We start from the raw sequence: 24,422 nt of genomic DNA, 5'->3' as shown, positions 1-24,422 counted from the left end.
CACTCTGAGCATTCCTTTAGGTGCCAAAGAAGTCTCCCAAATGACAACAACGACCGCCGATTTGCGGCGTGCATTTAGGAAATTAAAAGTTGTATATGTGTCAATTAAGTAATGTTGTGTTTATATACAAACACACTATGTCCTACACACAGACAGGGTAGCCTAAATGATTCCGAAAGTGAATGAATGAAATTAAGGGAAGAGAGAGGGATGGAAATATAGAGACAGGGGGAAGGGCAACAGAGGGATGAGCTACAAATGAGAGCGATGGCGGTGGCAGGTTGGCACAGTGCCATCCAGTCAGGACTTGAGCGGGGGCGGGCATGGGCATGGGCGAAGGGGCGAGGAGAATAAGAATGGAAGAGGAAGAGAAACAGACCTCCATACCACTACCATGGTGCCACCTTGGCACAGGCACCGCGTGGCGAAACGAACAGCAGAACGGGCAGAGAAAAGGAAGAAATAGAAAATATCAGAGGACAACAGAGCATAGAAGTGAGCAAGATGCCAGCAGACAGAAGATGACTCAGATGTAGATGGATGAAGGGAAGCACAGAAGGATGTTAAAGAGAGAAATGGATGATACTATGAAACTGTAAGGTGTAACTCTGTGAAAGACCATTGATAATACGAAGGAAAATCTAGTTGGATAATTGTGAATTTTATCCATTTTCCGACTTTTCTTTCTCTCTATGCCAGCCACTGTGTGCCAGCCAGCGGGCACCATGCCAACCTGCAGTCATGGCATACGCGAAGCGATCAAATCGGTCGGTGGACTGTCTTAGTCAAAGACAAGGAGACTCACCTCTGAGGATTTGCTGCTAATCACCGTTTGTTTGAATGGACAAAACCAAGAAGACGTGCCCAGGCAACGGTTGCCAGCGATTCTGTGATGGCATCTTTTCGGAGGCGGCAAGGGCAAGGGGAGAAAGATGGCACAGCGCCAAGCTAACATAACACACACATTTGCGAACAGAAATGTCCACACGTTGAAGAGAATACTTCGGATGCCTTAAATGTTTTGGCAATGGCATCCCCTCAAGGGAGAGACCAGAAACAGAGATGGCACCATGCCAAACGCAAACTGGTAGGCATTGACTGGCGCCACCAGAAGCTGTACAAAAGTGTAGTCATGGACACAGAATAGTAGCAGAAGGTTGGAACCAGAGCCACAAATCCAACTGTGGTGGGAGTATGGGATAAAAACCATTTCCTCAATGCCAACTCTACTCAATGCCAACTGCTGCACTGGAAGGAAGCTGCTTCCCATTACGAAGAACCAAGGGGATCGTACCATTCCATTATGGAGAGAAAGAGTATGTGCAAGAAGAGGAATAATGAGCAAAATGAATAAAGGACATAGAAGAAGAAAAAATGGGGAATTTTGTGCTTAATGAAGAACAGTGGGAGTGGGTGGACAAGGATGATGAAGAGCCTCTTTTCTGCACATGCACACCTGGGATGTTCTTAAAGGGATATCCCCTCAGACTGCTGTGTGTGTCAAAGGGAGGGATGTGTTGGCATCATTTCCAGGGTGTCAAGCTGTGTTTCTCTATTGCCAGTCAGGGAGGGTTCTGCAGTCGTCAGGGGCGGGCAACTGTCTGGGCATCTCATCTGCAGCTAATTAACAGCCACACACTAATTCTAACAGCCGATCATAATTAGCGATTTAATCGCTCGTCAACGCTTTTCTCCCCCCTTAAATTGTGCCTCCTATTTGGACACGTGCGGATAAGCTAAGGAACGCTGGATCCCCCTCCCCTTCTCGTCCTTATTTCCTTCATCCTTGGCTCCAGACTCCAGTGGGATCTTAATTAAGCCTGGGCTTCATTATGCAAATGGAGTACAATAAACGACAGCAGAGGTGGAGCTGGATCCAGACTGAAAAGGAACGGTGGGAGGGGAGCACTGGAAGTGGAAAATGAAGAGATGTGGAAGGTTACCAAACTCATCTATAGGATGTTATTGCACTACAATAATTGTACATTGTTGTAACATGTATGTCTTCGGTGTACAACTACCACGTGTGCTGTGAGAACCAACATTTTGTGCTGTGATGCTCCATCTCTGTTGCCATTGGAAAAACTCTAAAATAACACTGGATACGCAAAATGTCGTAAAGCAAATTCATAAGGGAATAGTGACAATGAATCCCTTAATAACACCAGTTGGCCGTTGTCTTGGATACGAAGAAAGATGGTAGCGATAGGGAGAGAGAAAGGAGGCAGACAGAAACACTGACAGTGGCAGCAGCATGGCAGCTAATGTCATCTCAGTTTAATCATCGCATGGGATCATGGGGTTCATGAAAATTCATTTGCATATCATTAAATGGAGAGAGGTTATTTGGTACGGGCAGCCAAAATGGGATTGGATGAAGCAAGGAGAAAAAAAAGGCAAATGGAGGGGCTCGTTATTAAACAGCAATGTTTTATAGTCCACCAGCCGATTCATTTAATTTGGGCGTAATTAAAATGTGTCAGACTCAATCAATCATTCCAACAGGGATACTATCAATGTTTCAGTCTGAAAAAAGACTAATCAGTGGATATGCGGTTGGACATTTTACAATAACAGTCTAAGTGCTTTAGTCTACTGTGAGCTTGACCCATCCACTCTTTTTTCTAATTTATCTGAAGGAGTGTATCAAAACATCCATTGTGACTCCTTGTGTCGAGACGTGTCTATCTCTGACAGGTGGTGATGCCACCCTGTGTTAGTCAGTAAGAGGATAGCTCTCACTGTCTTTTTGACCTTAGTAGTAAGCTGTCAGTGGTGTGTATGTATGCGCTTGCATACGTGTATTTCTGATTTGCATAAGTGATGTAATTAGACCACCCTTTCACATGTAGATCAGTTTGACAACATGGCAATCACTCCAGCACACACATACAGCCATACACACACGACAACACACGCTTACTGCCGTGACCAAACCCCATATCATGGGGAGTCTGTTGTCTGTGGGCAGAGAGTGTAAAGATTAACATAATCCAGCTAATAAGTGTGAGTAATATTCACACAGTGACGCGTGGCACAGACACTGTCCTGCTGATGCGTATTTGTATCTCATTATAGATGTAAAGTACTGAAGGGGGACCGACAGGGGGGTGCCAGTGTGGATGGGGGATGGTGAGGGGTCACCAAAAAGTGTGGGCCTGAATGTAGGGACCCCTAAGAATGACAATATTCAGCCGTATTTTTATGAAGCCATACTATCCATCCTTTCTACAAGGTCTAAAGAGTGTCGATGTAATACAAAGACAGATTACACAGGATACCTTATAACCTGGATGCTGGAGATCGGTAAAGTCTTTCCACAAAATAACAAATACAATTCCTCAGATTTTTCTGTTTGTTTACAGTACAAAGAAGGCACAGAGTGTCAGTTTTTGCAGCAGAATGTAGGAATTGTAAATACAGTGTATTTGCGCTTGCAGGCTAGCTTTGCCACATGATTGATTAGGATGGTGTGACGACCATTAAAAAGTCATTTAAAAGATGGATAGGGACCACATTTCCAAATAAAAACCACTTTATACCTGATGAAGTGCTGAACAAACTCTCCTTCAAAGACATTTACTGATTGCTCTCGGCGTGAGTGAGTGTAATGTGGGAAGCCCCCATGTACGTGTGTGTAGCTATGCATCAGCTACAGACAATACTAAACCAGTCTTCAGGACACAGTTGGGCAGTGGTTAGTGATGTTCACATTTTTAAAACTAAAATTAGATCAAAATTTTGAAATTAAAAGAAGCAGCCTGATATTCATATGGTCGGAGGTGTAAACTGTCTGCGTCTACACAGTGCCACAAATAGGCATACACACGCACACATCACACTAATGTATCCAATAACAGAGCATCGCTTCAACTGAAGCTTTATCGAAAGAAGCAGAGCTGTGTCTAAATGTGCGAATGTATTTCGGCTCTGTCTCTTTAACTCAGGGCTCCACCACAGCAGCATGCTTTGGGATTCATGCATAAACATGAGCTGGCCTTTCAGCTCTCTCCTCACATAACCAATCTAAATCTAAATGAGCCCCCACTACACATACACCAGCAGGCAATGACAGTACCCCCCCCCCCAGCCCAACCCCCTACTCTACCCTACTACCCCCAGCGACACATATACACCAGCAGGCAATAATTTCACGGCATCTCTCAAAGTCCCCCCCTCCACCTCCACACACTAGTACCCCTTTTTGCCGCAAACCCACCAGCTGCACAGTACTCATTTCATTAAGAGGGGGAGGACAGGGAGAAGGAGAAATGGTGGGGGATCACTTTATCGGGATGACTTTCTAAGATGGCTATCATCAGCTACGAAGCTATCTCGAGCCCTCTTCTGTGTTTACTTTCCTATTGTTCTCCCCGTGTATCTGTTTATCTGTTCTCTGCAACCCCAATCAGAACTGTTTCACGGAAATGTTTCCTCTGTTGTCGCATTTATGTGTAATGGGGAAACAAATGGCTTTCTGCTGGAGAACAAGGAGCAGATACCAGCTTGTGCTTGAGAATTCTGAATTCTTGTATTGTAGTTTTTCCTCTCTGACAAGTTGTCTCATCAATCACTGGAAAGTTTTACACAAAGAAGAGCAAAATAATAAAATCTGCTCTACCAACCTATGCTGTGGTCTTTGAAATGTTGCATATGAAAATCTGCGTGTCCTAAATGTGCTGTAGTGTGCAATTTTCTTCCCCTCTCTCCCAGAGTCGTAAAACACATTATCATCAGCAGCAGCAGAAGCAGCAGTGTAATTCATCCGAGGTCGTTAATATTCATCATATCATTTAGTCACAAAGGAAACTCATCTGGCTGAATGTCACAGATGTAATTAATGAAGTGACCCCAGAGGTCATGGCTCTATTCACCAAACGCCTTCCACACTCTGTTGTGTTACACACACACACACACACACACACACACACATCAAAAGCGTTCCAGCCAGACACACACCAACGCCATACAACCTGGAATATGAAACACGTATAAAAGGCAGACACCCTTGCATACCACAACATTCACAAAATGGCTTCTCTCGGTTAGACCAAAGGGATGAGACCAGAGCATGCACCAAAGCAGACTTTATTTAGCTCAGTGGAGTATGGGAAGGGAAAGGAAGAGAAACACACAGCAATTGGGAAGAACTGGGGGAGGGAGAGTATAGAGACACACTAAACCACTGGAGCAGGACATAAGGACAGGTGCACATCACAGGTATCTTTTTGGTCATCACTATGGCAACAACATATCCAGAAAAAAATGAAAACAATAGTTTTACCTACAGTAAGGACAACAGAGTCCCTTCACCATAGAGGACCCCAATATGTACATCTTACAGTCACTAAGATCAGGAGAATACGAGAGAAATTAAATGTAAAATAATCAATATACAAAAAGACTGCCTTTGTGGTATTTGGAATGCACATTTCTGTACAGAAGAAAGCTCATTGGTATTGTCGTAAACATTGGTTAGTTTAAGAACAAAACATGACAGAGTTAGTCAGTCCACATCCTTTGGAAAGTTGGCTGTGATGTCAGTCTGAGTTCAGCAAAGCTGTTTTAGCCGGACAAATTAACTAGAGACATTGTACCACAGAAAGACCGACACCCTACCAGTGGAAGGTTTGGGGCTGAACTCCTTCAAATAGCTATGCAGTATCTCCATAAGTATTGAGAAGTTAATGCCCCAAGCAGATTTTTCTGAAACTGGAAGCTTGAAAAAATATTTCTGGTATTACGAAAGCCATTTTTATCTTCTGAGTAGGGGTAATTAATAGGATACTGAAAAACAAACCTGATGGAATTGAGCCCCACATATCCATTTGTTTTCAACAGAATAACAGAGGAGCAGTTTATCAACAGCATCACAGTTATCATTACAGTTTGTAGTCATTAAAGCCTAGTGGTAAAGCGATCAGAGCATGCATCTTTCTACAGTATCGTTAGAAACTACAGTACATTAGCAGCAAACTGGACATCCTTAAGGGCTGAAGTTCAACACTATGGTAGAAAAGAAAGAAAAATAAACTGCAACATTTCTCAAGAGAAGTAAAACTCTTTAACCACTATATTACAGACTGCCATGGCTCTAGTTTGGGGTTTTGGTTACAGTCTCCAGTGTGCTTATGAGAGGCAGAAAACAGTAGCTTAGATATAGGGACTCCTTCCTTCTTTAAAAACAGCAATACATCGTCAAGTAAACAGTAGCGCTTATTTTTGTAGGTCATATGGTTAAAGTATTATCACGTCTTTGGATTTTTGTCTTAAAGCATTAATTATTGTTTAGCTATTATTGTTATATTATCATTATTACAGTTAGAATAAGGACTGGTTGCAAATGAAGACAGGAAGAAAGGTAGAGAGAAAAATAGGAAAGTAGGTAGGGAGGGAGAAAGAGGGAAAATAAATTAAGTGTACAAAAATAACATCAATAACATCCGAAGTTTTTCTCAGCTTTGCGCAGTAGCTCCCTGTCTGTAAGTGGAAAAGGGAGCCATGTCTCAATCATCCAATGAAGTCTTGAGTCAACCATACAAAAGCTAAATACTGTACATTTACCCCTCACACTATTAAACACTTTAGTTTCAATAAGGTTTTTGTAACAATCTATTACTCAGAGGTGAAAAGCTCAGATCTTTGAAATACAGAGATGTTGTTGTATATATATTTAATACTTAGTCCAAGGTTAAACCATGCCTCTTCTGTTTTAAAAACAGAACAGTATTAAGATCACATCTGAAATGGAGCCATGTTGAGCTGTTGACCTGAGCATAGAAAGCTTTACATTAATCACATAACATTGGTCAGCCATTGGTATATTCAAATAGAACGGAAAGGCAGTAAGTCACCTTGCCTGAACATATCAAAGCTGTCATAATCTTTTCACAATCATGACACTATTATATCGAAGCAAGACAGTTTATCTCAATCCGTAAGATTTATATTAAGAAACTATTACTAAACACACACAATGTAAATTTGAGTTTGGTTAAAGTTTTCATATACAGTTTAATGGTTGAGTGCTATAAAAAAATAGTTTGCCCCTTTCAGGACAAACTGGCCTTTACGTTCTGTGCTATTTGGGCTGTTATCCACTAAAGGAACATAGAAGGTGTACATGTACAACAGAAGACTCATCATTGGCTTGTGGAGGGTGAAGCTGCATTCTAGCACAGTATCAGTCTATTGGTACTCTGCTTACCTATGCCAGCTGCAGATCTTACCCATTCACCATACAGACGTCAGCTCTGCAGTTTGTTATTGAAAACAAACATGTTGAAACTAAATCCACAGACATGTAAAATTTTGGTTACGAGCTTTGGAATCTGAGTCAGTCTTTACAAAAGCTCTATGCGAATACCTCCTTCTATTTCAAGGATATTTTTCAGTTGTTTTTTTCATCATCTTCTTCCACAGTTAACTGCTTTGTTTTTCTTCAAGTTTATCTTTTTGAGCTCTCTATTTACACTAAAATCTCTTTGACAATTTATTTTCCAGCCTCTTATAGACTGGCACTACATGCTACACAGCTAGTCATCTAGCACTGTCTGGTGGAGGCCCCACTGTTAGTCTGTCATGCAGACTGAGAGGTAGACTGCAGGTCTAGCTGGGCAGTGAGGTCACATACTTGGAGAATGCTCTTTGGCCTCTGTGGCATCTGGTTGGTTGTATCAAGGTGGTGTTTGGTTGTAGTAAGGTGTCTGACGGAATAGGGAGAGGAGCTCTTTTCAACAAGAAAGGACAGACCAGGAAAGAGTTTAAAAACAATATGAAAAGTGGAAAGCTGTGGTAGAGATGACTTGTTTTGGGATCTCTCCTACTTTCAGTTGAGAGAGTTTCTCTTTGGGCCACTGTGGCTCAGCATCTTTGGGGTGTTCAGGTTGAAGGTTTGGCAGCAAAGTGGACAGGGTATAGGTCTAGAGGTCGACAGCAGGTACATGAAGGGTTATGGGGAGAATATAGTAGTATGAAGGAAAGGTGGCCATAGGCCGCCTCTCTAAGCTCTGTCTCTCTCCCCTGCCCCTGCGGACAGCTCGGCCTGCTCCCTCTCTGCAGAGTCGGAGCTGAGGCTCCTGGCCCTCTTCTCCTTGGCTCTGGCATTCTGGAACCACACCTGCAAAAAAGATTAGTATGAACAGATATTAGCTGCAACTGTAAAAATATGTATTAAATCATTTTTTTAAATACATGTATATAAAACTGCATTTAATTATTTAGGAATCTGAAACATTTACCTGAACCACACGGTGAGGCAGTCCCAACTCCTGGCCTAGTGCCTCACACTCATGTCGTTTGGGGGTGCGGTGGCTCCTGTAAAAGTCTCTTAGCTGAAGTACTTGAAAGTGGCTCATCTGCGTCCTTTGGCGCTGCTGCTGATGGTGGTGCTGCTGCAAAGTTTGGGTCTCACCCCAATCTGAGCTTGGACCCCCAGATCCCTCAGGACTAGGAGACCCCTGGTCAGCCATACTGGAACCCTCTTCACATGGATACTCCTCATCATCTTCCTCATAGTCATCATCCTCTTCTGTGTTGTTCAGATCAGTGGTTGAAGAAAAATATGTCACAGGTGGCATCACAGCCAACTCTTTGTTGGTGATATGGCCATGGTTTAGGATAGGGTTGGTGGAGAGAGATGGGCCTGGTCTGTCCATGACAGATGATGTAGCCATTCCAATCTGCCCATTGGATCCATTACCCATTGATAAGCTGTAGCCTGCTCTTTCAGCCTCCGCCCAGTGGCGTGACCTCATATGGGCATCCAATGCACTCTTTACCTTGAAGAGAGCCCTGCAGAATGGGCAGCGCAGGTGGTTGAAACCCAAGCTGAAACTGGATCCTGGCCCCATTGACCGGAACTGTCCTTTTCTCTCTCTGGCTCGTGTATTCTGAAACCAGACCTGTGAAAGAAATGCCAGTTTTAAAATTCAAAATTGTTTTCTATGCCTTTCCTTCTGTCCCCTCTTTCAAAAACATTCACACATATTCAAACACAGAAAACATCCAATCATCCATAAAGTACCTGAACCACACGTCTTGAGAGGCCTACATCACGTGCAATGCTTTCCAGGACTCCTCTGGTGGGGTTCGAGTCCAAGCTGTAACGCTGGTACAACACTTCAAGCTGTTCTGGGGTGATGGTGGTTCTCTGACGCTTATCCCTTCGGTGCTCCTCCTCAGCCTCTCTACCGCCCCTTTGGACTTCAAAATTGGTCTCTGGTATAAGCTTTGAACTCTGCTTCATGGGTGTCAAGGAACTTTGAGAGAGACTGGTGAGGGTGTTACTGGAGTACTCAGACAGAGCATTCTTAATTTGTATACTGTTTAGGTGTGAAATCATGGGATGTGTGGGATTAGAGTGCATCTGGGACATAGCGCTGGAAAGCATTTGGCTGGCCATTAGGGTGTGGTTGGGGTGAAGCATCATGTAAGGCATGGTTCGGTCTGTAAAGCCAGAGTGGAGAAATTGGACCTGGGACTGAGCTGCCAGGAGGTGCCTGGTCTGATGCTCCTGCCATAGTTGGAATGATGGCAAGGACATTGGACAGAGACTGCACTGGAACTGAGCTCGGGTTTGAGGTTGGAGCTGGCTTTTTGGTTGGGTTTCAGTGGATAGGCCAGAGGTGGGATCAGGAAGCAGAGTGTGGCTTGTTTCAGACTCTGGAGCAGCAGGAATGCTGGGTGATGTATCAGCAGGCTTTTCAACAGCTTGATCAGAAGGAGAGATGTGAGTAAGCCCCTGGCTGGAATGACCCATGGACAGGACGGTAGGTACTGTTTTTTGAAAAGAGGAGGAAGAGCAAGGCTGGGGTCTGTCTGGAGTACTTTCTGACAGCAGATTGGGCTCAGGTTGTGGATAAGACCCTGTTTTCATGGCCTGAACAATTTCCTTATGCTGGATGTCTGCATCTGAAATTCCATTTTTAGTTTGAATATGAGCTGGGCTCTTGTTAGCCTGAGGAGAGATTGTTCCATCTTCTTGTTTCCTAGTAACAGGTGTTAGCTCACCTTTGGCTGTTGGATGCTCACTTTCTATAAAGGAAGAATCAAGAGCAGGTGAGTCTGGGTGGTTGTAATACTCATAAGTCAGATCCATGGAATTTTCATTTTGAGATTCATCTTGTCCTTCATCCCCACAGCTGTTATCCTCATTATCATCATTCTTGTAACAGCCATTTCTCTGTCTGGGAGTGTTATCAAGCTGGTTCTTCCCCTCCAATCTATCGTCTGTCCCCCGGTCTTGATTTTTGCGGGCTCTCTGTCTAGCATTTTGGAACCATACAACAATGACTCTGTTAGGGAGGGATAACAGAGCAGACAACCTGTCATATTCTTCCTCTCTGGGGTAGGGAGTCGCCTCAAACACCCTCTGCAGGTTCTCCAGCTGTTGCTCCGTGAAGCGAGTTCGAGAAGAGCGTCGGCACTTATGGGGCTCTCCTCTCTGGTGGTCTGTTATCTGGGGCTGTGGAGAAATGTTGGCAACAAGGACCGGGGAAAGTGAACATGGGGAAAGTGTCAAAGGCTGGTGCTGTCCTACTTCCTCTCTGGACTCTTCCAGGGATATGGTTGGGGGGTTATTAAAATTGTAAGGGGAATCCTTGTCTCGCTGGCGCTCTTTAAATAGGGTGTTACGGAACCAGTGTTTGATGACTTTATGAGGTAGACCAGACAGAGCAGACATCTTGTTGATCTCTTCATCACTCGGGAGGCTGTTAATATCAAAGTGTTTCCTCAGAACAGTCAGTTGATCCTCAGAGATTCGGGTTCGGGTTCTTCTACCCTGTTCAAGTATGGCTGGGCTGACTTGTGGTTGCTGTCCTGTTTGGACGGGGCTGGGTTGGGATGGTTGGCCCAGCAGTGCAGGATTAACCTGTGGAGGCTGACCTTGTAAAGCTGGGCTGTGCTGGGGTTGCTGGGCTAGCAAAGCTGGACTAAGCTGTGGCTGTTGCCCTAGCAGTGCCGAGCTGAGTTGAGATTGGTAGAGATTTGCCAATTCAGGGTTCACAGCTGAGTCTAACCAGGATTGGGGATGGAGAGCAACAGACTGCATCATAACCGGAGAGAGAAGAGGCAGATCCATGGGAAAAGGGATGGGGGGTAGGGTAAGTTTAGGTAAAGGCAATGGAGGTATAGAAAGCTGGGGCAAAGGAAGAGGAAGCATAGGTATTTTAGGTAAGGGAAGAGGTATGGACGTAGCTGGGGATGGGGTTTGACAAGTAGCTGTAGCAGATGTGCTTGGGAGGGGTGCGTCTTGTTGTAGACATTCTTGAAGTTGAGAAGGAAATGGAGGAGAAGAAGGTGCAGGGGCAGTTGGTGTTAGGTCTGTATCTGGAGTGCATGTTTTGGTTATGGGATCTAAAGCTGAGGGTACAGGAGAGGGTGCAAGGGTTTTAAATTGAGGCTTAAGTGACTCCAGTGCTGGTTCTGATTCAGAGAATGGGACTGGGGCTGGGGCTGCAGCATGAGTGCAAGCAGTTGAATTCTCCCCAGATTTAGGCTGTGTGAGGGGGTACATCTGGTCATACTGCAGCCTGTATTCTCTGGAAAACCTCTCCAGCGCTTCAGTGGGAAACAGCATCCTGTGAATGTACTCCCGGTGGCTTTTTAAAATCAAGGTATCTGAAAAAACCTTGCCACAGTCTCTACACTTTTCTCCTAATCCACAGCATTTTTTCTCTTTTTTTGATTCCTCATCTTTGTTCTGCTTTTTCTCTTGTGGCAAGTTTTCTCTCTCACCATTCTCTTCTTCTTTGTTATCCTTTTTACAGACTTCCATCTTTCCATCCTGTAGTCCACTAAACTCATCTCTTTCCTCCTTTGAGCACACCTCCATCTTGTTGATATCAGAGCACTCTTGTTTACCTGGTATCATACAAGTTGATATCTGCTGCTGGTGTCTGTGTCTACTTTGTATATATTGCAGTGCTAACTCAAAGCCATAACTCTGCAGCAGGGCTCTAAGAGGCTCCCCATTAACAGCAGCATAGGGCACTCTGGGAGGAGGACACTGCAATCCAAGAAGATTAAATAAGGAGGAATCTGTTTCCTCCTTCTGACTCTCATTTTTAACAGTAAGAACAGGCATTTCTTCTTTTTCTTCCTCGAGACTAGAATTGTTGTGTTCTCTTTCTGTCTGGTTGACTGGGGATCCACTGCAGCCTGCTTCAATCTTGGCTTCACACTGCACATGATCCTTTGGTTGGCTAACAGCTGAGCTTGAACTTTGCCTCTGGGTTTGCTTCTGATCTAATCGGGGTTGGGAGCCTCTTTTAGCTTCTGCCTTAATGTGTTCTTTTGGGCTGGAGTTAGCAGATACTAACTGACTAAGTTCTGGGCTCTTAACAGCTAACTCTGGGTTAAGCTTCATGTCTCCTGACAAGTAAAAGGGAAGAAGAATTTGCTGCTGCAGAGAGAGCAGGTTGTCTGGTGCCAGTGGAAAGTGTTGTTTAAGGAGATTCTCTGGCCCCAAGGGAAGGTGTTGTATCATTTGGGACTGCAGCAGAGCTGTGTGTTGTTGCAGCTGAGCTTGGGCCTGTGCCTGAGCCTGGGCTAACTGCTGCTGTTGTATTAGCATTAACTGGTTTCTTGATGCTAGCAGCTCTGCCACTCTCTTTTTAGCCTGTTGGCCGTCAGTTGAATTAGAAAGGGTTGGCTGGGCCTCGGCTGGTAAGCTCAGCCCTAGTAGCGAAGAGGTTGAAGACTTTACTATGTCTGGCCTCTTGGTGAAAAGCAAACTCTTGGATGTTTCTTCTCTGGTGGTAGCAGCCTGAGTAGCAGTAGTGGGGACTGACACTGGAGCAGCTACACTAGATGCTGGGGTCGGTGGAACTGAGTTTTGGGCAGCACGAGCTCTGGTCTGATGAAGGACAGAGCGAAGATGAATGTCGAGTGTGGAGCTCTGGCTATAGCCCACTCCACACAATCTGCATCGGTAGGGTCTAGGATCTGGGCCACGGGGAGACTCGGATACAGCAACACCTGTGCCAGAGTCTTGCAAGGCTCGTCTGGCCCGGTGGAGATGGGACACAGAGTTATAGTGAACCAGAAGAATGGTTTTCTGGGTAAAAGATTCAGAGCATATGGTGCATTTATAAGGCCTGGTTGGATCCAGATAGCGGTCCATTGTGGGGTTGGCGCTCTTTTTGACAAGAGAGCTGGAACTAGGTTCTGATATGATCTCCTCATGTGGCCCTTTCTCTTGCTCAGCTAAATCCTCCTCACCTCCATTAACATCACCAACCTTGTCCTTCTCTTTAAAAGTAACTTTTTCTTTTTGTTCCTCCTTCCCCTCCATGCCAAGTGCATCTTCTTCTATCTCTTCATCCTCATCCTCTCCTGCTTCTTGACCTGCTAGAGGTGATAAACTAAAATCTTGTTCAACTAAACTCTTATTATGCTCCATGTCTTGCCCAGTGTGAGGCAGTAAGAGTGTATTCTGCCCCTGTGCATTCTCCAGCTGGTAGTGTGTGTTCTGCATGTGTCTCTGCAGGGCCTCCTGACTGCGGCATTGTCTAGAACAGAGGGGACACTCTGTCGCCGCCCTCATGGCATGGTACTGCCAGTGCAGCTGGAGCTTCTCCTGAGTGGGGAACGCCAGGCTGCACCTGCTGCAACGGAACCGGTAACCATGGCGATCAGAAAGGGGTGGGGGGTCACTGGATGGGGAGGGGGGTGGGGAGGAGGGTGGTATCTGAGTTGGGGACTGAGGAGCCAGTCTGCCATTGGAAGGGTGAGTGGTGTTGTCTTCTAGGGGTGGGGTAAGTAGAGCTGTGACATCTTTGGGTGCGGCTACATCTCCCTCAGTGTTCTCCACTGAAATGCCTGCAAAATGCATAAAAATGGCGACTGTGAATTTAAAAAGCCAACAAGACTATGTGTTTTGAACAAATGGCCATGACATGATTTTGTATTCATGATTCTTTAATTAATATCTAAAAATTGTATTGCATTTATACCAACCTTTGTTATTCTTGGTGTTTTTGTTTTTATAAGTATCATCTGTGCACAACTCTGTCTGTTCCGTCTGCAGCTGAGGCTGCGGTTGTTCCAAGGATGGTGCGACCTGGAAGGAAGAAAATGTGAGGGTCTGTCAGTTTTCTTTTGTTTTTTGGGGGGTGGTTACTGCCAGTTCCACTAAGTGTTGTTTTACCAATTCAGACTAAAGGAAATATAGGATATTACCATATTTTCTTAATCTGACATTATGAATAAAACATCTTTAATTGTACAGCATTGCAATAGCAAGCAAATATCGAGATGTATAAACCAAGAGTGCCTGCACACCGTGTCCTAATATCATAAAACATTAAAGTGTGAATCTGTAAGTGTATCGTTACATCCTGCACCTGCCTGCACAGCAGTATAGACAGCAAAGCACATCAATTTGGTAATAAGTGTATATGGTTGAGAAATGTGGGTCTGCCCTTCAGCTCTTACGACACCCTCCAACATGCCCCGAGGGTTTAATAAAACTTTACTGAGCTGAATAATGAATTTATTCAAAATCATTCTTCATATAGAGAACCTCCATCTCCACAGCTTCAAGCACTGAGAGCAAATACTATATCTATGTGAACAGCTAGCTACCCTAAGGAAAGGACGGACAGCTAAAGATGAGATTTACATGACAAGAGTTTTCTCTGCTTAACAGCTTCATAAGAGAGAAAGAAGAACCACACACACACACACACATACACACACACACACACACACGCGAGAGAAAACTGAAGGTCAGGCTTAATCTAGAGAGCGTAATTGGAAAGCAAGGTACATAATGGCCATCATCACCTCAGTCTGAATTAATGAACCTCAATTACTATCAGAGAGAGTGAGGGAGGGGTAGGAGGGGAAGAAGGGAGGTCGATGATGGGGGGGGGTATGAAAAAGAGGGAGCATGGAGAGGGAGGGAGGAAGTATAGGGCAATGAACAAAAAAAACTGCATCGCAGAGTGAGAGTAAGTAAGGGAGGGGTAACGCATAAGAAATTGAGAGAGAGCTTGGGAGAGACTGAAAGGGAGGGGCAAGGACAGCGATTGCTGAATAGGAATGATAGAAGTAGCTGGAGGGGGGAGAAAGGGACAGCAGAGGGGAGAAAGGGTGAAAAGCAGTCAGTCAAGTGGAGGCGAAGAGCGCAAGAGACAAAGGCCACTTAGCATACGGGCCAGGGAGATGGAGGATGGTGATGTGGATAGATGACCAGTCTTTGTTAGTTGGAGAGACACAGTAAAAAGCATGGGGGCCCCTTTTTAGCTTGACTGCACTTCTGGTAATAGAGGGCTACTTAAACATGCATTATAGAAAGACTGGCTTTTCCCTCACTCACTCAGTCAAACCCTCGCTCTTCTACTTCCAAAGACGCGCATACACATACACACAGAATGCACGGCTGCATCAAAGATGATAGCGGGGAGCTACTTAAACATGCATTAAAAAAAAAGCACTGCCTTTCTCTCTGGTGCCTTCTTAATGGAATTGTCTCCCTACAATTCACTCTCCCCCATCCCCCATTGCTTTGCCTTCTCATTTTCTTTTGCTTCCTGACGAACGCAAATACAACAAATACGCTCTTGCATGCACTTACTGTGCTGATGAGCTTGTCTACACAGTCCTGCGCCACACTGTGCACATGTGTGAGATGCTGTTGAAGGTGTGTGTGTGAGAGTTTAACCTGGCACAAAGGGCACTGGACAGTCTAAAAGAGTGGAGAGAAATGAAGAGAACATCGAGAAGTAAGAAAAATGGTTAATAAAGTGGATTAGAAGGCTGCAAAAGATAGCATAGCAGGCAAAGTTGTGCACCACTTGGTTACAAAAGAAACTGCCATGTCAATCTAGAACTGAATGTATTGTGTCTGTTGTTACATTTTATATTAACTCTGAGATACTGAAATTATTAAAACGTGTGTCAGCTACTCACCTGCTGGTTCTCATTTTGCTGGTGTATTCTGGGGCGTTTGGTTAAGATGGAATTTTCAATTTCCTCGCATCCAGAGGATGGACGCTTGACTGGGGGCAATGACTCTTTCCTTTCCTCCCCCCTAGCTTCTTCTTCAAGTAAAAAATGAACATGTAAAAAGATTGCTCTTTACTAGGTATGTAATATATTATTATACTATATTATGCATTTACTATAACATATTGTAGAATGTGTTAAATTATTTTGCATGTTAGACAGCCATGCCAGACCTGTCTCCTCAGGAATCTGCTTCACTCCCAAGTTGCATGTGTCTTTGGTTGTGTCCAAAGGACCAGTGGTGGTCTCACTGGAAGTTTCCATATCATCACTGAGCTCTCCTGGGAGGGGAGAAGACAAATAATTATGTTAAACAAACATTGTGATTCATACAATATGTTCTCACAGACTATCAGGCTAGTTGTAATTTACATTATTTTCTAGATAGCATCCTTCAAAACGACCAATGTCTTTTGGACCACACTTTTTTCTTGCTTGCCTCCATAAACTATTGGTCAAATATTGATTCTCCATTAGATTCTCCTCAGAGGTGGAGTAGAGGTAATATGGATTTACTAGTCAGTTCACCTCGTTAAGTCTTAATACACACATAGACAAAAATCACTTGATACACTTCATTCACAACTCAAGTGTTGAACTACTCATTTTATGTGTCATACCAGCAGTTCACACACTCCAGACAATGTAAAGTCATTGTTTTATCTTGAACAGACTGCAGACTGGCAACTAGCCTCCACCTCCCCCATTCTTGTCCAGGAGATTTGTATTGGTCCATTGATTAGCAGGTGCTAGTTAGCTGTTGTCAGGGGTTATTGGGATATAACAAGGATGTGTATTGACAAATCAATTTACTTGATCAATATCTCAGCAACAGCCATTACTCATTTTCTCACTCTTTTCATCTTAATCCCATCTGCTCTCTGATGTAGGGAACCACATGCGACATGAAATCAAATACACCCACACAGTTCATTTTCTCACCTGTGTCACCATCAGGACTTTTCCTGATGGTAAAAATGGCTGCCAGCTCCTCTCCACCCATTGGCTGCAGCTGAAGTAGGCCTTCCCTCTGCTGATGGTTTGGGGTTTGACTGTGTTTCAGAACTTGGAGTTTAGAAGAGGAGGAGTGGTTGCATAGGAGACAATGGAACAGCCACGAACCTCCATCAACCTCACCATCATACTGCTGCAGGAACTAAAAATGTAGGTAGAAAGGAGAGAAAGCAAGATTTTTTTTACGGTTGAACAAAAATTTATAAATCTAGTATTATTATCATTTATTGGGGGTCAAGGGGTCATTCTTGAGAGTGTACTGACTCCGTAAACCCGGACGCTGGCCTCGTGGTGTGAACTGAGGGAATGTCCTCGTAGCTTCTCCAAGCTGCCGGTCACGTAGTCACACAGGTTGCACCTCAGCTGGACGGGGTTGCCCTTAGCAATAAGGGCGGCCCCCTCCTGACCCCTATCTCCACCTTCCTGGAGGTGAGCAGCAAGCTGGTACCGGGTGCGGTGTCTGTCAGTCTGGCAGTGCAAGGAGAAGTTAGCCCTCAGCGGGGGTGGTGTAGCCACACAGCCTGCAGTGGCAGCCACCAGCGACCAGGGAGCACCACTCAGATTGGGGCAGAGAGCGGGGGGCATTCAGGTGCTGCTCCATAGACTCTAAGCTGTCGGAAGAAAAGCAGGAGCAGACAAGGCATTGAAACACGCCCTGGGAGAGGGGTCCAGTAGGGGAGAGACATGGGGCTGGAGGAGGGGAGGGGGAGGGGGACGGAGAAGGAGTCAGTGTAGACCCAATGGTGACTGTCTGTTCTGCGACTTGTTGACTGGTCAGTCGCATGTTTAAGGAGAGCTCCGCACCTGAAACACAGAGAGAAACCCTTTAAGAATTCACACATTTTTCAAGCTTTTATGTTGGATTACAGCGAGAGATGTGATGCATTACTCACCTGTGTGTTTTGAAGGTGTTTAAGATGCGGGGCAAGGCTCCTGCAATGAGACAGATAGTAACCTCTCTGAATCCGTAGCATGTTATGTGTGTGTTTCTCGCTGGTGGTGTGTATGCGCAGGTTGCGGGCAATGCTGGTCTCATAGTCACACACGTCACACCGCCACCGCTTACCATGAGAGTGAGAGTGTGCAGGTGGTGTGAGCTTGGTGGGCTGGGTAATAGGCGTGGGAATAGAGAGTGGGAGCTTGTATGCAGGCTCATCCACTGCGTGACCGTTGGAGGGGCTGCTATTGTTGGTTGTGTGAGAGGCATGCATGTGACCATTCGAGTGTCCCCCATTCTGTACATTATTAAGGTGTTTATCTGACTGCATGTGTATGCTCAGGTTGCCTTTCGATGAGGTAGCATAGTCACACACCTCACAGCGGTAGGGCTTGTAGCCACAGGCGTAGGTTTCGCCACGGGCCAAGCGAGGATGGGGTTTCCCCGAACTGCAATATCCACAAACACCTCGTGTTACACCGCCACACACACACTTTCCCCCAGAGGCACCACACACACACTGGCCTTCCGTTTCCGGATGTTTTTCTTTCATGTGGACTTGCAGTGTATGCTGAGACTTATAGTGCCAGTTACACTTCGGGCATTTCAGCGTCTTGCAGGAATTGCGTGAGTGCATTATGGTCATGTGACTAGTAAGTGAATTAGGAGAGAGGTCTTGGTTGAGGTTTTTAAGGACAGCTTCTTTCTGTTCTTCTTCTTTGTCTCTCTCATCATCCACTTCCGTGTCTAGCTGGCTGTCATTTGGTTCTGGAGCTTTGGCACCATCTCCATTGGAAATGGAAGAGTAAGGAACCCCTGCCGGCCCATCATCCTCAGCAGGTGTACTGGCAGGCTCCGTACCTGCCAGTGGAAAAGCCAGAATAGACTGCTGGGATTTAAAGCTCTGAGGAAACCCAGAAATCCAGCCCTGATCTCCCTTAATGTCTTTTACCTCTGTCTCGCTCAGCAGGGCAGAAGAGGAGGATGGAAAAGTGAAGTGCTTTGGAGAGGTGGAAAGAAAAGGGGAGGGCTTTGGAGAGGCGGCTATCTTGCTGTCGAGTGTGCCACTGGCCTTTGCAGTGCTGGAAGAAGAGCTGTGCTGGCTCTGTTGAGGTAATAAAGAACATTTGGATTTGGTTTGGCTTTGGTTTGAGATGGCCTCCTCCTCTTCCTTCTCCTCTCCGCCTCTGCTGCTAAGGGCTGCTGAGAGGCCCCCTGAAACTGACGCCTCTCCCACACCTACATGCACCTCCCCTTCTTCCTTCCTCTGCCCTGACAAATATCCCTCCCCGAAGTCTTCCTTCATCCCTTGCTGTTGACACACTCCATTCTCCTGCGAACGTCGGCCTCCTTTCTGCTCACCTCCCTGGGTCTCTTCTCTAGCCTGGGACCCCTCTGCGCCCTCCTCCTCCTGCTGAGGCAGGGTCAGGGGCTCTTTGGCAGGGGCCATGGCAGAGGTATGAGAGGATGACCCCTGCTCAGAAATGACTGCCGGAGTCAGGAGAGGAAGAGATAAAGCCTGGGGACTGAGGTCAGCATCTCTTTCCTCTCCTCCCCCTCCATCCCCTCCTCCTCCCTCACCGCTGTCCATACCAGAGGCTACAGCTGCCACGCATTACTACCCCACCTGTGTTTCAGATACAGAGAAAGAGAAGAAGAGCAGGAAAGACAGAGACAGGAGACAAGTGAAGGGGGGAAAAGGAGAAAATGAAATACATGAGTCATGTAAATAATATTGCATAACAGTGGAGGCCATTGATTACAGTCCCTGGATAGCATCTGTTCAATACAGCCTTCACAGTGCACAATACAGAGGCTGGTTACTCAGGGGTTAGTGTTAGCCCTTAATGGGAAAATCAATACCATGAGCGCTAAACTAGGTAGAGGAATGCGGGTAAAGGCTACGCAGGAGGTCTGTAATATTCCTCAGGGGATAGGATTAAATAAAGAACTGAACGCTTCTGAGCTAAAGGGCTTCCACTAAATTGCCACACTTTAGATACAAGCGGATAAAAGAACAGTTTTTAAAGCCATTGCATCAGTCTCTATATCTTTTGCTGTGCATTAGTAGAGATCGTACGTGAGGAAACAAGATCTCTGTTAAGCACGAGCCATTTTATAACACATAGTGCAAACACCTATACAATCTTAAAGTCCAAAATACAACAAATACTTGTGTGACGCTTATACAATTTTTGGTGAGATTCCAGAGGCGTGTTTATTAAAATCTCTGGCAGTTTTTGAAGCAATTATTGGTGGTGTTGCAGTGCAGTGTGTTATATTTTGACCTCTCCTCATTGGATGTGTATAATATTGTGTGCGCCCACTGCACGCTACAAACACCCATACGCACAAACACTAAAGCAACGATCTACATTACAATAATGAATCCTTTTTCGTAATAAGCTGATGTATTGAACTCTATGTATTAAAAAAAGAATCAGTATGTTTTAAGACTGCATTTCTTTGGTTTTTGAAATAATTTGTTTTGATGAAACTGGCAAAGGGCTATAACATACATAAATGATCATAAACATTCAAGTTAATCCTTAATCTTATCAAAAAATTGTGAAATGAGGTTTCACAAAGAGTCTGAATCAGCAGCAAAATCATGCATCCCTACAGAGACTTCCTAACACTATAAATTGGGCCTCTCCTCCTTCAGATTCTGACTGACAGATGGATGCCAGATGAGACAGATACATCTCTCTTACTCTGTGTGTCTGTGTGTCCCACAATCTCATTACTGACCTTTTTTAATCAAGGAGAGACCTTAATGTACCCTTTCACCTTCTCCTTCAACCAGCCAACCCCCTCCTCCTCTTTAAACAGCCTCTCTCTCCTGTAGCCACCCCCTCTCTCCTCTCTGCACCTTAAAGATATATGGCTCATATCGGCACTCTGATAGTGCTTTAATGTACTGTGTTTATGTCACAGGCCACAGACCCTTGCCCACTGCAGCTGTCCACTGTCCTGCTGGATAGTGCTGAGGGGCTGAGCCTGCCTGCCAGCAGCTGAGAACAGTCTCTAATCTGATAAAGATTTTCATTTACACTGCAATCAATAACCTGGGTCTATCGGCAATGTAACTATTTATACAAACATTCCTGGCTCTCTATCGATCAGAACTGCGGGAAACCATCATTTAACAACCTGTGTGTACATCTGTGCATGTGTGTTAATGTGTGTACATCCTGTTGTGTACAGTAAACTGATTCTGATCATGTCAACTTATTGCCCACACAAAACAACTGAAATGTGACATGCATGTTAGAAATTGTTTGAAAATATTAATACACAAGATGTCTTTGTTATTAGCTCTGCATAATACTACTACACAACATAAAATGATGTCCAAATACCCAATACAAAGTGTGTTCCCTGAATTTTAGGTATCTCTGCTGTGTGTGCGTGTGCATGTGCGTGTGTGTGTGTGTGTGTTAAGAATAGAGAGAAAGGAGAGGCAGGGGTGTGGAGGGGAGAGCGAAAGAGACCGAGAGAAGAGTTGTGTGGCTATACTTTAGGAAATTGCATTTTGTTTGTTTGTGTCATTGTAGGACCAGGAACAAGTACAGTTTCGTACTGTTTTGAACGCAACTGCTTTGCGTGAGGACCCAGTGGACCACATACAGCCTACCAGTCTCAAGGTAATGACACGAAGCTGTTTTTTTTTTTTTTTACATTATTCTGGGACCATACAAGCTGGGCTGTTTGAGAATACCGGACGAGCAGCGACTTGAAGTTCACTCCCCGTCTCTTTCTGTGTTGTCAAGCCGCTGACCAACATTCAGCCTCCAGACTACTTCAGCCTTTGTTTACAGTGGACTGCACCGTACCACAATCCGATCCGGCTAAACCAAGAGCGATTGCGTTCAGTAACCAGTAACAGGTGACTCAATGCATAAGCAGATCAACAAAAGCTTGATTTGTGCGAATGTGCAGGCTGCACTGACCAACCACCCACTCCTCCCCACCGCCGGGGTTGCTTCCTCCCATGTCCCTTTAATATCGTAAACAAATGGCAGACTTACATTTCTGTAGCGGCTCTGGTACAAAGCTCCGTACGCTGAATGTGTAGTAGTCCAGAAAACAATCGTTTAGGGAGCCCACTCATTCCTTATGAATGATCCTCTGCGTTTTTACGGAGCCAGGAGGAAAAAATGGGGAGAGGGAGAGAGAGAGCAGCGGGGTCCAAGTTGTTACCAAACAACAGTGTAATTAAAGCTACATATACGCTGTAGTAAACAGAAGATGGGGGACGGAGGGGTTTGTGCGAGCTCCAGAGGTAGAATGAGTTCTGATCACTGTGGGGGGAAAACACTTGGCTCTTTATTCCTGCTAATTAGTTTCCTTCAAAAAATGGCTGAGATTACGCCCAGTGCGCATGTGCGTAATTGCGCAGACATCGCTAATTAGCCCGTTTGGATCAATAGGATTCCGCGAGAGAGAGAAAGAGAGGGAGGGGGAGAGGCTACAGGGGACGCATAGAGAAGACAAGGAGGAGAAGAAATATTAAAAAGTACGATAAATAAAGCGTAAACGCTGAAATTTAATAAGAAATACAGTATTATGTCTGAAAAAATCCAATAAAACATTTTAGATGGATAGTAAACCAAATCCCAGCTGATCTAAAATATGTAAAGAGAAAAGAATATCGCAGAAAAATCTCTGGTTACACCAAAAAGATAATAATAAAATACCACGAATTACAATAATGTCAAAATACAGTCAATATTGACAAAAAAGCAGACACATTTAATCCCAATAGGCTTTTTGGAGGAATATGATGATGCCACAAAATGCGACACTATCACCGTTATTCACTATTGAGGACTACAAAAACATTACAAGGCCCTGGAGGTTTATTTTTAGGAGAATCATATTGACATTTTGTTTGAGATATAGCACGGGTTAGGCGCAGATGTAGGCGTTGTGTCCTATACTTAAGTTATATTATTTTGATGAAATATTTATGTTTCTGTGGGGTAGCCCACTTGTTTTGGAAAAGTTGTAGGATAAAATCGCAAGGTTTTTGACAAACAAATATTCACGTCTAACAAAGAGACCTAAAAATGACTGCTTAAAACAAAAAGACATAAAGGCTATGAAATGAGACATTGCACCCTTGATTTCTTTTGGACTGAGGCTGCAGTTCTGGGTTTCGGGCATTGGCTTTGGGGTAAATGTCTCAGTTTTGGAAAACAAAAATATATTTAGGCCTAAATTGATGTGTCCATCACCAAGTTTGTCATCACAGAAGACCTTTAGTCTTTTTTTTCCGGCTCCTGCCGCCCCATCCTCGCCACTCGGGTCTATTGTTATGATAATACTATTGTGAATTTCACCCTAGATGTACAATCTGTCGATATGTACAATCTGTCCATATTTTAGATGGTGAAAACTGCCTTTATTTGTAAGATAAAATAGTATCGTTTTACATATTTGTTTGTGAATGTCAAAGTTGACCTTGTCCTTATTTAAGAACTTTAGGCTATAAATACAAATTTAGAAAGGGTGGCCTTTGAAAGGCTAATGTCACAGAGAAAAGTCCCTATAGAAAGAAATTATAGTATTACCACAGGAGGTAAAAAAAAAAAAAAAAAAAAAAGGCTACAGCATTAACTACAGCAAGGTTACTATCAGTTCACTGTTGCGTGAAAGAACCGCACCACAAGGCCATATCGTAATAGTACATGAATATTAATGGTATATCGTTATGTTGGTTGTGAATGCACTGACATTTTGATTTTGGTTTGTCTTGGTTTGGTTTGATCATTTTCTTGCATTTGTGCAACTATAACTATGTAAAGAATCGATGCATAGATACATTAATTAAGTGCCAAATAATTTGTGTCTACCTTTGTGGAACATCTAATAATTATTTTATGTTTTTAAAACGTTTAAAGTGATTGTCTGTCTGGCACATGCCACCAAGCAAAGATTGCAGGTTTTCACAGACAACATAAATCAGTGACTGTTGTCTTTATGCCTGCATGGATATTTTCTGTTGGTGCTATGGCTGCAGTTAGAACGGTGACATTTTATGAGAAAAAGACAATGACACTGAATGGTGATATAATTTTAACGTTAGTCAATATTGCAGGTTGTGTGTCACTGCATTGTGTGTGTGTGTGTGTGTGTGTGTGTGTGTGTGTGTGTGACAGAAGATAAGAATGTATCTGCTAGGTTTGTCCCTGTGTTTATAGAAAAATTTAAGCTAAAGCAATATGGGGATCTGCTGTTTGAAAATGTTTTATTTATCCTTACATCTGCATAGTTTTTTTTAAATGTAGTGTATTTATGTAATACCAAATATGTGCCTCTTTTATATACGTAAAAGAATAAGCTGTAAACAGACGTGATGTGTGGAAAAAACATTAAAAAAAGATTTGGCTCTGATAATTTTACCTTGATTTTAAACCAATTATGCAGCCTATTTTAAATTCATCATAAACAA

At 44.2% G+C, this 24,422-nt stretch overlaps 1 protein-coding gene across 1 annotated transcript; it reads right to left on the bottom strand.

The window, feature by feature from the left end:
- Nucleotides 1–5,072: 5,072 nt before the first annotated feature.
- Nucleotides 5,073–23,300, bottom strand: LOC119894077 (zinc finger homeobox protein 3-like). The gene is given in 12 exon segments (XM_038706575.1): nt 5,073–8,119; nt 8,241–8,903; nt 9,026–13,824; nt 13,963–14,065; nt 15,584–15,694; nt 15,919–16,049; nt 16,188–16,295; nt 16,957–17,170; nt 17,293–17,529; nt 17,531–17,837; nt 17,929–19,592; nt 21,997–23,300. Coding segments are annotated over 11 exon segments (8,418 nt in total). The 5' UTR covers nt 19,557–19,592; nt 21,997–23,300; the 3' UTR covers nt 5,073–8,002.
- Nucleotides 23,301–24,422: the final 1,122 nt, after the last annotated feature.

Source organism: Micropterus salmoides, unplaced genomic scaffold, assembly GCF_014851395.1.
Source record: "Micropterus salmoides isolate LMB-PRFRI ecotype aquatic unplaced genomic scaffold, ASM1485139v1 Ms_hic_scaffold_8, whole genome shotgun sequence".
Taxonomy (NCBI): domain Eukaryota; kingdom Metazoa; phylum Chordata; class Actinopteri; order Centrarchiformes; family Centrarchidae; genus Micropterus; species Micropterus salmoides.
The sequence above is the reverse complement of the archived record's forward strand: the minus strand, read 5'-3'. Positions and strand labels throughout refer to the sequence as shown.